The sequence below is a fragment of the Melospiza melodia genome, chromosome Z (genome assembly GCF_035770615.1).
Source record: "Melospiza melodia melodia isolate bMelMel2 chromosome Z, bMelMel2.pri, whole genome shotgun sequence".
Classification (NCBI taxonomy): domain Eukaryota; kingdom Metazoa; phylum Chordata; class Aves; order Passeriformes; family Passerellidae; genus Melospiza; species Melospiza melodia.
The window spans coordinates 14,595,535-14,610,326 of NC_086226.1; the positions used below are offsets into that span (position 1 = coordinate 14,595,535).

At 53.3% G+C, this 14,792-nt stretch overlaps 1 protein-coding gene across 1 annotated transcript; it reads right to left on the minus strand.

Annotated features, from left to right (window-relative positions):
* Nucleotides 1-6,202: 6,202 nt before the first annotated feature.
* On the minus strand, nt 6,203-13,076 carry LOC134432460 (serine/threonine-protein kinase PAK 3-like). The gene is made up of 13 exons (XM_063181234.1): nt 12,998-13,076; nt 12,015-12,052; nt 11,450-11,576; nt 11,379-11,390; nt 10,353-10,487; nt 9,604-9,667; nt 8,922-8,970; nt 8,500-8,612; nt 8,124-8,241; nt 7,252-7,351; nt 6,784-6,980; nt 6,549-6,686; nt 6,203-6,304 (listed from the first exon to the last, which is right to left on the minus strand). Exons 1-13 carry the CDS (start codon nt 13,074-13,076, stop codon nt 6,203-6,205), a joined length of 1,272 nt encoding a protein of 423 aa, XP_063037304.1.
* Nucleotides 13,077-14,792: the final 1,716 nt, after the last annotated feature.

Sequence of the window (14,792 nt, forward strand, 5' to 3'; positions counted from 1 at the left end):
CCCAGCCGCCCTCACAGGCAGCAGGGACTCCCTGAGCGCTGCCGCGCTGCCTCAGAGCACAACAACACCTTCTGCAGAGAGGCCTAAGTGCCTCTGGGACCGAAGGGCAGCATCTGGCGCAGCCTACACCCAGACACGCGCGCAACAGCCTGCTCTGGCAGACAAGAAATGCACCGGACGGACGTACTCAGTGTCTTCAGGCCCTGCTCCTCCCTCATCTCGGGCTGCTGGGCTGCGCTGCTGCAGGAAGTGCCGGCAGCGGGGCTTGAGCTGGCTGCTGCAGGCCATGCTGGTCCGGCGGCACCAGGTTGAATGGCAGAGCCTGTCTTGCGCTGGGACAAGAAAGGATTGCCCGTCAGAAGAGCGGCTGGAACACATGCCCCCCCGAAGCGCACAGCAAAAGCAAGGCCTTGGGAAGGTGCTGCCAGCCACGGCCAGGCCTCTCCAGCTGAGGCAGTTCCCATGTCCCCTTCTCAAAGGCACCTTCGGGAGAAGCCCAAAGGCTACTTGGATCCAGCCCCTCCCGACCACCTCCATGCTCCACCTGTTCAGCTTTTCTGCAAGACACTGGCAACGAGGTATCGATGGGGCTGCCAAGATCCACAAAGAGATCAGAGCAGGGCCCCAGAGCCTTGCTGCTTTCCTCCTCCTGTCTTTTCCTGGGCCGGAATGAAATCAGCCCGGAGTTGGCATGCAACAGTCTGCTCAGAAGCCCGCAGCGTATCCCTTCTCTGATCTGTTTCACGGATTTCCCTTCTCTATGGCAGCCTTTAGGGAGCGGCCCTTGGGAGCCCCTTTCCAGCCCTGCCCAGACCCACCCGCCCTTTTACACTGCAGGGCTGCCGAGGATTCTCCTCTCCAAACTCTGCTCTGACCGGCTGGAAGTGAAGCACAGCCTGAAGCTAATTAGTCCACGGAGAGAGCAGGTCCCTTCCAGGGGCCAGTGTCTCCCAGGTACCCTGCAAGGCTGTCAACTGTGAATTTGGGCCGCGCTGTCCGCTGACCACCGGCAGCCTGCACTGACAACGGGCACAAGAGGCTGACTCCTGCACTGAGAGTCACTGAATGCTGCCTCCTGTCTGATCCCAAGAGACACTCTGGCGGCCCTCTCAGCATCCCAGCTTAAATGTCAAACTTCAGAACCCATTGGCCAGGGCTCCCCGGCTTGCCTGAAGCCGCACTACGTCACAGGAGGCACACGGCCGCCAGCATCTTCAGCCACGAGCAACAAGAGCTGCTCCAAAATGGGTAGCCTGGCCCTGCACCAAAGGCAGTGCCAAGCTCAGCTGTCACTTACTGGCTCTGCAAGTTCCGGCTGTGAAGGGACAGCGGCTGAAGGCTTCATCTTCCTTTGCTCCTCTTCATCCTCTTCCTCAATGACAGAGGCAGCCAGAGGAGCTGCTGACCCTGCTGTTGTGCCCTGCAGGCAGACAGAAATGAGAGAGATGGGCAAAAGCCAGTGCCCTAGGAGCTGCTTTCTATTGAGCTGGGAAAGGACCCAGAAGAAGGGCAAATCATAGACTTTGATACAAGTGGGCCTCTGAGTCACGCAAACCCGAGGAAGCTGGCTGAACGAGCTGCTACTCCATCTTGCTGTGCATTTGAGCTTCCCTGCTGCCTAGAAGCAGCAAGATGCCTTGGAGCTGTCCCATTTGCCTTTCATCTCTTGAAAGGCTTTTCCCTGGAAAATCAGCAAACAGCCAGTGCTCCCTTTGCTACTGCTGATGCCACCGGGCAGCTGGCCTTTCCTTCAGCCTCCCATGCCGGCACTCCACACTCGGCTGCAACAGGCCAAGCTGGCAGAATTGCTGCACAATTCTCACACGCCAGCAACGTCACAGCTTCCTTTGCCACTCACCAAAGGACAGGCTTGTCTCCATCCGCGTGTCAGGTGACCTGCAGCCAGCAAAGCAAAAGGAACCAGAGGCCCTTAGAAAAGTGCCTGTGCTGGCCACTCCCACAACACAAGGCAGTCCCAACACAGAGCATTTCCCTTTCCCAACATGCCTCCAGGAGCAACAGCTCTTTCCCACAGCAAGCAAGAGAACAAGATGGACGCGAGAGGAGCCTCTGTCTACAGTTGGGCCTCTTTTGCCAAGAGAGAAATAGGAAGACGGTGCTGGAAATGCCCGCTGCTCTTCAAAACTTTGAGCTTCTCTTGTGCCTAACAGCTCAAGCTACATTTCCCTCTTGCCTTTCCTGCATTTTCCATATACATTCTTTCAAATTGCATGCCCTAATTCCCATCCCTTGGCTGAAGATGATAGCCCAGCAAAGCTTCCACAAAGGGTCCCTTCCCTGTGGCAGCTCCCTGCTGAAGCAGCCCAGGAACAGCTGCTGGGCTCAGCAGCAAACCCTCCCTGCACTGGAGTTTGTGCTGCATCGCCAAGGCAATTGCAGTCTTGGCACAGCATCAAAGGCTCAAGTCATGCAGCCAAGGCCTCTGAGGGGCAGAATATGGAGCAAAAGGTGCTTTCCTTCACTCCTGGAGAGAAGCACTGAGTTGGTAGAAGTACTTCTGAGGATCTGCCCTCAGAGTCTGCAATTTGCAGCTTGTCTTGCTTGAAGCAGCAAGCTGAGGAAATAAATGACAGACTCCGCTGCGGCGCACTCTCCCGGGGAGGGAAGGCAACCGCTGCAGTTTGCATGGCAAATCCTCTGCACGCGCCACCCAGTACAGATGCCCCCTTTGTAGCTGATGCTGCTGGCAGGACATTGACCAAAGCGGTGGCACCTTCATGGCCATTTTGTTCCCAAAGAAACTGGGCCACTGGTGCGGCATAAAGAGCAGAGCCAAGCAAAAGTCGGGCGATGCCAGCCCCAGGAGAAACCTTTACTTACGAGTCAGCTGGGTCAGGTAGTAGCCAGAATAGACAACAGAAAAGACGGTGCAAACGGCGGCACAGACTTGCCCGATCATTTTGGCAGCGCTGTGCGCGTTTGCACGCTGAGTGCCACCCAAGGGAAAGCCAAGACTCCTCTCGGGGTGCAGGCCGTCTGCTGAGAGCTCCTTGAGCACAAGGATCCTCCTGCAGGGAGCCAGCAGAAGAGCTGCTCTGGACGACCAGGCCTGGCGCGCACCGGGACAACGCTGTGCTGACAGCACTGTGACGTGGCACCTCTGGCTTGACCTCACAATGGCAGCTGCTCTGTGGCTTTCTTGTGCCCAGCAAGACAACCTTCTGTACAGCTGATGCAAAAGAAAAGCCTGGGAAATTCTCCTCACTCACAAAGGCAGGGCTCAAGGCATGCCAGGGGAACTCAGAGAATGCGCCAATCCAAGCGGCATCCAAGCAATGCAAGCAAACATGACTCTTGGTCCCAAAAGCTTTGACTGAAAGCAAGTCTGCTTCTTCTAGGTGGCATCCTAGCTGGTTTGGAAAAGCCTAACTTCTTCAGTGACATTTAGATGGCAAACGAAGCAAAGATAATAAATTTCCAGGACTATTGCAGGCTGCAGTTGCTCCTTGAGCACGCGGGTGCATGCTGACCTATGGAGGGGCTTGACAGCTGGCCTGCAAGCAAAGCCGAGTTCACGGAAGAAATAGCAGTTGATGGTTTTTGAGTGTATCTATAGCAAGGAAGAAGACAAGGCCGTCAGCATGGAAACCCATTAGAAGAGATACAGGAAAATTTGCGTATGCTACACTAGGTGCCGAAGTAGATGTGCATACATGCCTTATAAATTTCTGTAAAACTTTTGCCAGTTATATTGACGTTAATTGCTTTGCACCAATGGATAGAAGAAGTTATTGTGATGTAGTTAGTGACTTGAGATCACGCTTTGTTAAGAGTGTATAAGCTGGAGAACATGCAGAATAAAACAAACAAACCTTTTTCTTCTTGGACCCTGATCACGTGTGTATGCCACGTCCGGCCTAACGGTGACGCTTGCCCCATCTCTGGGTCAAGAAAGAAGTCTTGTCTGACTGGTACCTTTTCAACAAGCTGAGAAAGAAATTAGTAGCTGGACATGCAGATTTCTGAAGAGAGGACAGAAAAGTGTTGACAAGAATAAACCTAAGTTTTAAATGCCTGAAGCACTCAAAAATAACATGTTTTGGGATAGTGTACCATATGTTAGACAGAGTTAAAACAAACCACAACTCATTAGTATCTGGACTTCATTGCCCACTCTGCTTAGAAATGTTGCTTGAAGGCACTTGGTGTCAAGGATCCAGTTCCTGTAGATCACTGTCGACGTAGATCAAAATCCTACCAACCAATGAGTGTCAAAACCAGCAAGAGTGAGACTTTTGTCCTTGGCAGTAGCTTCCAGGTGCTCCTGGAAGTCACCAGGCCTTGACACAAAGGTGTGTATTCAACGGAGGGAGAGAAGCATCATGCTCAGCTCTAAATGTGACCTTTGCTAGCAGATCATACTAGCGGGCAATAAATTACATTTGTTCTGCTCTTAGCCAGAGCCAAGATGGGAATCAAAGTCTAGATGACAGGAGAAGATCACACGAGCCTCAGCTTTTCCAGAGGAGGAAAAATACAAAGGATAGTAAATTTGCCTTGGGTTTACAGGCTATTTTTGCAGATCGATAGACAAGGGATGAAGCTTCAAAGATGAGAGCAAAGGAAAATCAACAGATATGCTGAAAGTGAGTGAAGAGGAAGGAGACCTCAAATTACCTGAAAAGCTGCACAGAAAGCTTCTCTACTTTTTGCACTTGCCTCAAGTTTTAATCGGCAAAATCTAGGAGTATTTCCAACTTATTTTATTAATTCTAGAAGAAAGACAATCAAAACGGTGTACTTCTGCTTACAGTATCAAGTAAGGCACAGGAAGCCATTAGAGTAAGAAAAATTGTGTTCAGACGGCTGAGGCAGTCTTAGGGGTAGGAGGAATGGAGAGGCGTGGAAATCAGGCCTGTGAGCAACATTCAAGGAGCATCCAGTCCCTGAGCAGTCCCTCACAGTGGGTATGCCAGCAGATGGAGGCGAAATGGAGCCACAGCTCGGTGGGAAAAGGGCCGGGGTGGAGAGCCGTGCTCAGCAGGGGCTCCTGCATCAAATTGCTCAATGACCGGTGTGCTATGCTGTGTGCATGTTTCCAACACCTGGCAACAGCAGGCTGGCCCAGATGTGGGAAAAGGCCAAGGAGGCAGCAGAGTGGGAATGGGGCTCTGCAGGTGGCCCTGGTGGTTGCACACCCCTGTGGGGGATGAGGCTGGCCCAGAGGGTCCCTGGGGGTCTGGGGTGAAAAGTGGGGAAAAGAGAAGCAGGGAGGAAATGCCAGATGCCGCTGTGAGAATGCCATTCCATCCCACATAGTGACATAGTGAGAGGAGGGTGGCAACAAAATGGTGATTGCTGCTGATCAGCCTGACATCTGATCAAGACAAGAGGCCCAGAAAGGACTGCACATCTGCCTCCTAGTGTTGTCCTGAATGGCAGCTCATTACCTGGTGTTCATTACCTGTAGGTCTCTCAGCTTCCCACAGGCATGCCACACTTCAGGTAAGCAAAGCTGCTTACCTCACTTTGTTCTTTGGGCCTCTGAAATGGACTGTCCACTTAGCTACAGCCCGGCAAGGAAGGCAGCCTTACAACACTCTGGTATTTTCGACTTTTATTGACACTCGGGCTGAAACAAAGTATCCCCTCGCTGCTTCTTCATCTTCATCATTCTGTCCTGCAGGTGGCCTGCTCAGGCTGACAGCTTGGAGCGCCTGCAGGCTCCAGTTCTGCTGCAGCCCAGCTTTTCCTCTCACTGCTTAATTCTTATTATGACAATTCTTTCATTTCTACTTCAAAGCTTCCCTAAATTAACAACACTCTATCCTAAGCTAGACAATCCTCTACTATCCAAGCTGTCTATGTTCTATAGTCCTTAAAAGTTGATCCCTTTATTTCCTAATTTTTTTACATTTTCGTCTTTTGCAGAAAGAAAAACAACAGAGCTTTCAATTGAACCTAACAACATATCTAACCTAACCTAACCTAACCTAACCTAACCTAACCTAACCTAACCTAACCTAACCTAACATAACCTAATCTAATCCAACCTATGCTGACCTAACCTAACAGCTGACCTAACAGCTAACCTAACAGCTCAACTGAGCAAATATCTACACTATCATGTTTCCTAGCTACGGCACAGCTCCTCTTCAAACTCGGGGGATGGCTGAAGCTCTGCCTAAAGATGACACATCCCCTTTTCCCTCCTCTTGGCTGGCGGGGCATCAGGGCCTCCTCAGGCGCAGGTGTCTCCTCTCCAGTCTTCCTGCACTCGCTTGGCTGAGATGATCAGAGCAGCCAGGCTGGAGGCAGGATCGCCTGAGGTCACGAAGGGATGCTGCCCAGAGGAAAAAGAACAAAGAAAGGAACACTTACTTTCCAGGATCACATCCTTGCAGGCTCAAGCAGGATTCCCTGGCTACCAGCAAGACACACAAAGAGCACTGAGGGCAGCATGTGCCCCTGCGCCTTCCTGTCCTGGCAGCTTTCTGTGCCACGTGGCCCACACTCCTCCTCCTCCTCATCCCTTCATGCAGGTGTCCTCAGCTGCCAGGGCTTTTTGCCCCTTTGCTTTTTCTTACCTGTAGGAGCTCCTGGGCAGACCAGCGCCTGTCCTCATCTGCCTGCAGGCAGCAGCGGAGGAAGTCGCGCAGGAGAGCCGAGTGGTGCCTGGGGTTCTGCAGTTTTGGGGGCCCGTTCCTTTCTAGCAGTTCAAAAACCTACAGCACATGGATGCAAGAGGACACTCCACCTGCTCCTTTGCTAGCCACACACAGCTCTCTCCACACAGAGCCCTCTTGCTAAGCTGCACCTTACCCGGAGACGGGCTTCCCGCTGGTAAGGAGCTTCCCCTTCCACCATTTCCAGCCCCATGATCCCCAGGGACCAGATGTCCACTTTGGGGCCGTAGGCTTCTCCTCTCACCACCTCCGGTGCCATCCAGCTGGGAGTGCCGACGCTGGAGCTGCGCTTGCTGTGCTCAGGGCTGAGCTGAGCACAGAGGCCAAAGTCACCTGAGGACAAAAACAAAGCCTGTCAAAGCCAGCTACCACTGGCAGAGTGGCCAAAACCATTGCCCTGACCAGGCCATGCTGAATCTAACTGAAAAAGCAGCTGAGCTCTCCTTCCACGTGCCTGGAGCCAGGCAAATAAGGCATCGGCCGCTTCAAAAACACCCTGACGATTCACGCACTGGCCAAGCCGCGCTTCTGCCCCAGTGGCCGTCACCAAAATGCAAGCGCACGGCATATGCTGGACATGCTGCCGCCCAGCAGGGATACCCACCCAACTTGACGGATCCGTCCGTGCCCACCAGGACGTTGCAACTTTTGATGTCTCTGTGGATGACTTGGCGGGAATGAAGGAAATGCAGTCCTTGCAGGCACTGAGAGAGGAAAAGGAGGGAGGGAAAGTTAACGTGCAGGATCTGATTTCATCCCACCCGCAAGGAAAGAGCTCAACGGGATTGGCGGCTTTCTCAGGGAATTGTGAGCGAGGGCGAAACATCACGCTGCTGTCACCATGAAGAGCTTGCTGCTTCAACACTCTTGGAAGTTTTTTCTAGATTTCCAAGCAAAGGCATCCGGGCTCCCAAAAGTTCCACCGGCCTTGGGTAGGAAGCGCGCCACCTTTGGCTGGGAGGCGGCAGGGCCAAGAATTTTGGGGAAGCCTAGTGGCAGCAGAAGAGGAAGCTGCTGGTGACAGCAGCACCTTTGAGCTGTTGACCTTTGAATGCATCGCCATCCAGGCTGCAATGCTATCCTTTGAAGCTGAGGACAGCTCTTTGCCCTTAGCTTGAAATTCTGCCAACCGCATGCTGCCTTCCAGTTGCAAGCAATGTAGGACAGACAGACAGGCTCCAGGCAAACATTCCCAGGCAAAGCTGAGAAGAGGAAGAAAGAGAAATTGAGCCAGTGAGCGAGCACCAAGGCCAGAGGACAGACAGGATGGAAGAGTGCAAGAACAGAGCCTGAGGAGTGCGAGGGCACCGGCAGGCAGTACACTTCCCATGCTCTTTCTTCTCCTGTGTGGTGTGACAGCAGCAGCAGCAGCAGCAGCAAAAGAAAGGTGAGAGCAAGAAATCTCGGCTCTCCTTAAGCTCCAGCTGACAAGCAGCATCCGGGCAGTCTTGGGCAAGCACAAGCGGCATCCCTCACCTCCCGACAGACAGCGCCTATCTGTCCTTCCTCCAGGTACACTGCCCTCAGCACATCAAACAAGGTGCCGCCGTCCATGAACTCCATGGCCAGCCAGAGCTCCGCATCCACCAGGTAGCTGAAAGAAGAAAACCACGGCATGGAGAAACAGAATGGGCACAGCCTCCGTCACCCCAGGGCCTGAGACAGGTTTTTGCAGCTGCTCTCCAAGCTACATGTGCCACAAGAGACTATTGAACACCAGCTCCACCTCCTCCCGCGCTCTGGAGACCAGCAGAGAAATCATCCCCAGCTCTGTTCTCTGCCAGCGACCAAAGGGCATCGTCTCTTTGCGCTTGCACCAGCTAAAGCTACATTGACACCAGAATATGCCAACCTGTCTAAGTAGGTAACGATATTGGGACTCCTGTTGTCCCTCATGGCCAGGATTTCATTGGCAGCCAGCTCCTCGGACATCTCCTCCTTGAGTGACATGATCTTGATTGCCACCTGCAATGACATTGGCCACCGGTACCTTGAGAAGACGCACCCTGCTCGAGATCACAAGGAGCACGGAGCGAGTGCTGCTGCAATGAGGCAGCACGCTGGGCCAAAGTGCCTTGTCACTAGACAGCAGAGCTTAGCAGAAGCACCAAAAGCCATCCCAAATGCATTCTGCCCCCTGAGCCTAGACTATATTTCAGAGGAACAGCCTCTGCTGCAGACATGGAGCTGCCACCCAAACCTCCAAGCACAGCTCACAGCAGCGGGCAAAGCGCTCCAGAGCTGCAAAATGGCATGGGGCTGTTGGCACTTTACCTGTTGTCCGCTGCTGGGGTCAAGGGCTTTATAAACAGCTCCAAACCCTCTAGAAAGACAAAAGCAGCAGAAAGAGACCTTTATCCCTTTGGCAGTGAAAGCAAGCCCAGGCAGCAGATCTCCCCCGGCTGCCTGGACGCCTTCCTTAGAAACAATGCCTGGCTGCAGCATCTCTTCGGCCAACAGCACGTCAGCCCGGGAGCCCTCTGCCATGCGGGGCAGGCTGTCCAAGGGAACACTAAGGTGCAGCATGAAGACCAAGGGCCGCTGGAAATCTCCAAGGCGCACACCCTGCCAGGTCATTTCAGAACCTAAGGGGAACTCTCTCCTTGTGCGGGTGTGCATGCATGTGTGTGTCAAAAAAGGGAGAACAATTTGAGTCACAAGACTGTCCTGGACAATCTGATCTTTCTTGCATGGCAAGGGGCTCTTTCAGGCCACAAAGCTGCAGGGCCAGGGGTTTTCCCAGCTCCTGCTCCTCACTGCTGCAAGCAAGACACTGCCAGCATCAACTTGTCTTTAATGAGGCCTTTGCATTGCTCTGACCGAGCAGTCCAGGCAGGCGACACGAGGTCAAGCCAGAGCCTGACCATGTTCGGAGCTTGCCTGACTTCACGCTTGATATTGCACCAGCCAAAGACCTGGCCCACACTTTTGTAAAATGAGCTGACGTCACGCTTACCCTCGCCCGAGTTCCTCAAATGCCGTGTATTTGCCTGTAGGCCGGCCCGGACTCACCATGCTCCCTGAAAGACAAAAGCAGTGCAGGGCGCTCACTCGCACACAGAGACGCCGCTGCCCAGAGCGTCCCAAAGGCAGCCCCACTGCCTGCAGCTCTGGGCCCTTTGCGGTCCCTCGGCTTCCAGCTGCTGAGACCAGCAAGTGGGAGGGCCATCTTCTCCACCTTTCATCAGGTGGCCTTTCCAAGAAGGCCTTGATTTCTTTCAAGAGCAGCATCCCACGCGATAAGCCAAAATGATGAGCCCTTAAGAAGGGGGCCCTAAGAGGTAACCAAGGGCCTTTGCAGCCTCCGCAGTCACACCCACCATCACTGGCAGGTCCACTGCCAGGGGCACAAAGTGTCTGGGCCGGAGGAGGAGTAAGAACCAGAGTCAGAAAACAGCTGGGGCCAGACAGCTCCCTGGGCAATAGTCACTTGCTAGGTGCCAGCCTTCTGCTCAAGCAGAAACAATCTCTGTTTTTGTCTTTGGCCCAGAAGGCAGCCCAGGCAGGGCCAAGCCAGGCCCAGCCGCCCTCACAGGCAGCAGGGACTCCCTGAGCGCTGCCGCGCTGCCTCAGAGCACAACAACACCTTCTGCAGAGAGGCCTAAGTGCCTCTGGGACCGAAGGGCAGCATCTGGCGCAGCCTACACCCAGACACGCGCGCAACAGCCTGCTCTGGCAGACAAGAAATGCACCGGACGGACGTACTCAGTGTCTTCAGGCCCTGCTCCTCCCTCATCTCGGGCTGCTGGGCTGCGCTGCTGCAGGAAGTGCCGGCAGCGGGGCTTGAGCTGGCTGCTGCAGGCCATGCTGGTCCGGCGGCACCAGGTTGAATGGCAGAGCCTGTCTTGCGCTGGGACAAGGAAGGATTGCCCGTCAGAAGAGCGGCTGGAACACATGCCCCCCCGAAGCGCACAGCAAAAGCAAGGCCTTGGGAAGGTGCTGCCAGCCACGGCCAGGCCTCTCCAGCTGAGGCAGTTCCCATGTCCCCTTCTCAAAGGCACCTTCGGGAGAAGCCCAAAGGCTACTTGGATCCAGCCCCTCCCGACCACCTCCACGCTCCACCTGTTCAGCTTTTCTGCAAGACACTGGCAACGAGGTATCGATGGGGCTGCCAAGATCCACAAAGAGATCAGAGCAGGGCCCCAGAGCCTTGCTGCTTTCCTCCTCCTGTCTTTTCCTGGGCCGGAATGAAATCAGCCCGGAGTTGGCATGCAACAGTCTGCTCAGAAGCCCGCAGCGTGTCCCTTCTCTGATCTGTTTCACGGATTTCCCTTCTCTATGGCAGCCTTTAGGGAGCGGCCCTTGGGAGCCCCTTTCCAGCCCTGCCCAGACCCACCCGCCCTTTTACACTGCAGGGCTGCCGAGGATTCTCCTCTCCAAACTCTGCTCTGACCGGCTGGAAGTGAAGCACAGCCTGAAGCTAATTAGTCCACGGAGAGAGCAGGTCCCTTCCAGGGGCCAGTGTCTCCCAGGTACCCTGCAAGGCTGTCAACTGTGAATTTGGGCCGCGCTGTCCGCTGACCACCGGCAGCCTGCACTGACAACGGGCACAAGAGGCTGACTCCTGCACTGAGAGTCACTGAATGCTGCCTCCTGTCTGATCCCAAGAGACACTCTGGCGGCCCTCTCAGCATCCCAGCTTAAATGTCAAACTTCAGAACCCATTGGCCAGGCTTGCCTGAAGCCGCACTACGTCACAGCAGGCACACGGCCGCCAGCATCTTCAGCCACGAGCAACAAGAGCTGCTCCAAAATGGGTAGCCTGGCCCTGCACCAAAGGCAGTGCCAAGCTCAGCTGTCACTTACTGGCTCTGCAAGTTCCGGCTGTGAAGGGACAGCGGCTGAAGGCTTCATCTTCCTTTGCTCCTCTTCATCCTCTTCCTCAATGACAGAGGCAGCCAGAGGAGCTGCTGACCCTGCTGTTGTGCCCTGCAGGCAGACAGAAATGAGAGAGATGGGCAAAAGCCAGTGCCCTAGGAGCTGCTTTCTATTGAGCTGGGAAAGGACCCAGAAGAAGGGCAAATCATAGACTTTGATACAAGTGGGCCTCTGAGTCACGCAAACCCGAGGAAGCTGGCTGAACGAGCTGCTACTCCATCTTGCTGTGCATTTGAGCTTCCCTGCTGCCTAGAAGCAGCAAGATGCCTTGGAGCTGTCCCATTTGCCTTTCATCTCTTGAAAGGCTTTTCCCTGGAAAATCAGCAAACAGCCAGTGCTCCCTTTGCTACTGCTGATGCCACCGGGCAGCTGGCCTTTCCTTCAGCCTCCCACGCCGGCACTCCACACTCGGCTGCAACAGGCCAAGCTGGCAGAATTGCTGCACAATTCTCACACGCCAGCAACGTCACAGCTTCCTTTGCCACTCACCAAAGGACAGGCTTGTCTCCATCCGCGTGTCAGGTGACCTGCAGCCAGCAAAGCAAAAGGAACCAGAGGCCCTTAGAAAAGTGCCTGTGCTGGCCACTCCCACAACACAAGGCAGTCCCAACACAGAGCATTTCCCTTTCCCAACATGCCTCCAGGAGCAACAGCTCTTTCCCACAGCAAGCAAGAGAACAAGATGGACGCGAGAGGAGCCTCTGTCTACAGTTGGGCCTCTTTTGCCAAGAGAGAAATAGGAAGACGGTGCTGGAAATGCCCGCTGCTCTTCAAAACTTTGAGCTTGTCTTGTGCCTAACAGCTCAAGCTACATTTCCCTCTTGCCTTTCCTGCATTTTCCATATACATTCTTTCAAATTGCATGCCCTAATTCCCATGCCTTGGCTGAAGATGATAGCCCAGCAAAGCTTCCACAAAGGGTCCCTTCCCTGTGGCAGCTCCCTGCTGAAGCAGCCCAGGAACAGCTGCTGGGCTCAGCAGCAAACCCTCCCTGCACTGGAGTTTGTGCTGCATCGCCAAGGCAATTGCAGTCTTGGCACAGCATCAAAGGCTCAAGTCATGTAGCTAAGGCCTCTGAGGGGCAGAATATGGAGCAAAAGGTGCTTTCCTTCACTCCTGGAGAGAAGCACTGAGTTGGTAGAAGTACTTCTGAGGATCTGCCCTCAGAGTCTGCAATTTGCAGCTTGTCTTGCTTGAAGCAGCAAGCTGAGGAAATAAATGACAGACTCCGCTGCGGCGCACTCTCCCGGGGAGGGAAGGCAACCGCTGCAGGTTGCATGGCAAATCCTCTGCACGCGCCACCCAGTACAGATGCCCCCTTTGTAGCTGATGCTGCTGGCAGGACATTGACCAAAGCGGTGGCACCTTCATGGCCATTTTGTTCCCAAAGAAACTGGGCCACTGGTGCGGCATAAAGAGCAGAGCCAAGCAAAAGTCGGGTGATGCCAGCCCCAGGAGAAACCTTTACTTACGAGTCAGCTGGGTCAGGTAGTAGCCAGAATAGACAACAGAAAAGACGGTGCAAACGGCGGCACAGACTTGCCCGATCATTTTGGCAGCGCTGTGCGCGTTTGCACGCTGAGTGCCACCCAAGGGAAAGCCAAGACTCCTCTCGGGGTGCAGGCCGTCTGCTGAGAGCTCCTTGAGCACAAGGATCCTCCTGCAGGGAGCCAGCGGAAGAGCTGCTCTGGACGACCAGGCCTGGCGCGCACCGGGACAACGCTGTGCTGACAGCACTGTGACGTGGCACCTATGGCTTGACCTCACAATGGCAGCTGCTCTGTGGCTTTCTTGTGCCCAGCAAGACAACCTTCTGTACAGCTGATGCAAAAGAAAAGCCTGGGAAATTCTCCTCACTCACAAAGGCAGGGCTCAAGGCATGCCAGGGGAACTCAGAGAATGCGCCAATCCAAGCGGCATCCAAGCAATGCAAGCAAACATGACTCTTGGTCCCAAAAGCTTTGACTGAAAGCAAGTCTGCTTCTTCTAGGTGGCATCCTAGCTGGTTTGGAAAAGCCTAACTTCTTCAGTGACATTTAGATGGCAAACAAAGCAAAGATAATAAATTTCCAGGACTATTGCAGGCTGCAGTTGCTCCTTGAGCACGCGGGTGCATGCTGACCTATGGAGGGGCTTGACAGCTGGCCTGCAAGCAAAGCCGAGTTCACGGAAGAAATAGCAGTTGATGGTTTTTGAGTGTATCCATAGCAAGGAAGAAGACAAGGCCATCAGCATGGAAACCCATTAGAAGAGATACAGGAAAATTTGCGTATGCTACACTAGGTGCCGAAGTAGATGTGCATACATGCCTTATAAATTTCTGTAAAACTTTTGCCAGTTATATTGACGTTAATTGCTTTGCACCAATGGATAGAAGAAGTTATTGTGATGTAGTTAGTGACTTGAGATCACGCTTTGTTAAGAGTGTATAAGCTGGAGAACATGCAGAATAAAAGAAACAAACCTTTTTCTTCTTGGACCCTGATCACGTGTGTATGCCACGTCCGGCCTAACGGTGACGCTTGCCCCATCTCTGGGTCAAGAAAGAAGTCTTGTCTGACTGGTACCTTTTCAACAAGCTGAGAAAGAAATTAGTAGCTGGACATGCAGATTTCTGAAGAGAGGACAGAAAAGTGTTGACAAGAATAAACCTAAGTTTTAAATGCCTGAAGCACTCAAAAATAACATGTTTTGGGATAGTGTACCATATGTTAGACAGAGTTAAAACAAACCACAACTCATTAGTATCTGGACTTCATTGCCCACTCTGCTTAGAAATGTTGCTTGAAGGCACTTGGTGTCAAGGATCCAGTTCCTGTAGATCACTGTCGACGTAGATCAAAATCCTACCAACCCATGAGTGTCAAAACCAGCAAGAGTGAGACTTTTGTCCTTGGCAGTAGCTTCCAGGTGCTCCTGGAAGTCACCAGGCCTTGACACAAAGATGTGTATTCAACGGAGGGAGAGAAGCATCATGCTCAGCTCTAAATGTGACCTTTGCTAGCAGATCATACTAGCGGGCAATAAATTACATTTGTTCTGCTCTTAGCCAGAGCCAAGATGGGAATCAAAGTCTAGATGACAGGAGAAGATCACACGAGCCTCAGCTTTTCCAGAGGAGGAAAAATACAAAGGATAGTAAATTTGCCTTGGGTTTACAGGCTATTTTTGCAGATCGATAGACAAGGGATGAAGCTTCAAAGATGAGAGCAAAGGAAAATCAACAGATATGCTGAAAGTGAGTGAAGAGGAAGGAGACCTCAAATT

What these genes read in the sequence shown, in the direction of transcription:
- LOC134432460 (XM_063181234.1), bottom strand. Translation starts at nt 13,076, where the DNA reads ATGATCGGGCAAGTCTGTGCCGCCGTTTGCACCGTCTTTTCTGTTGTC. An exon ending in CTACCTGACCCAGCTGACTC is followed by an intron (nt 12,053 to 12,997) that starts GTAAGTAAAGGT and finishes TGCTGGCTGCAG; the next exon opens with GTCACCTGACACGCGGATGG. An exon ending in AGCGGGAAGCCCGTCTCCGG is followed by an intron (nt 6,687 to 6,783) that starts GTAAGGTGCAGC and finishes CATGTGCTGTAG; the next exon opens with GTTTTTGAACTGCTAGAAAG.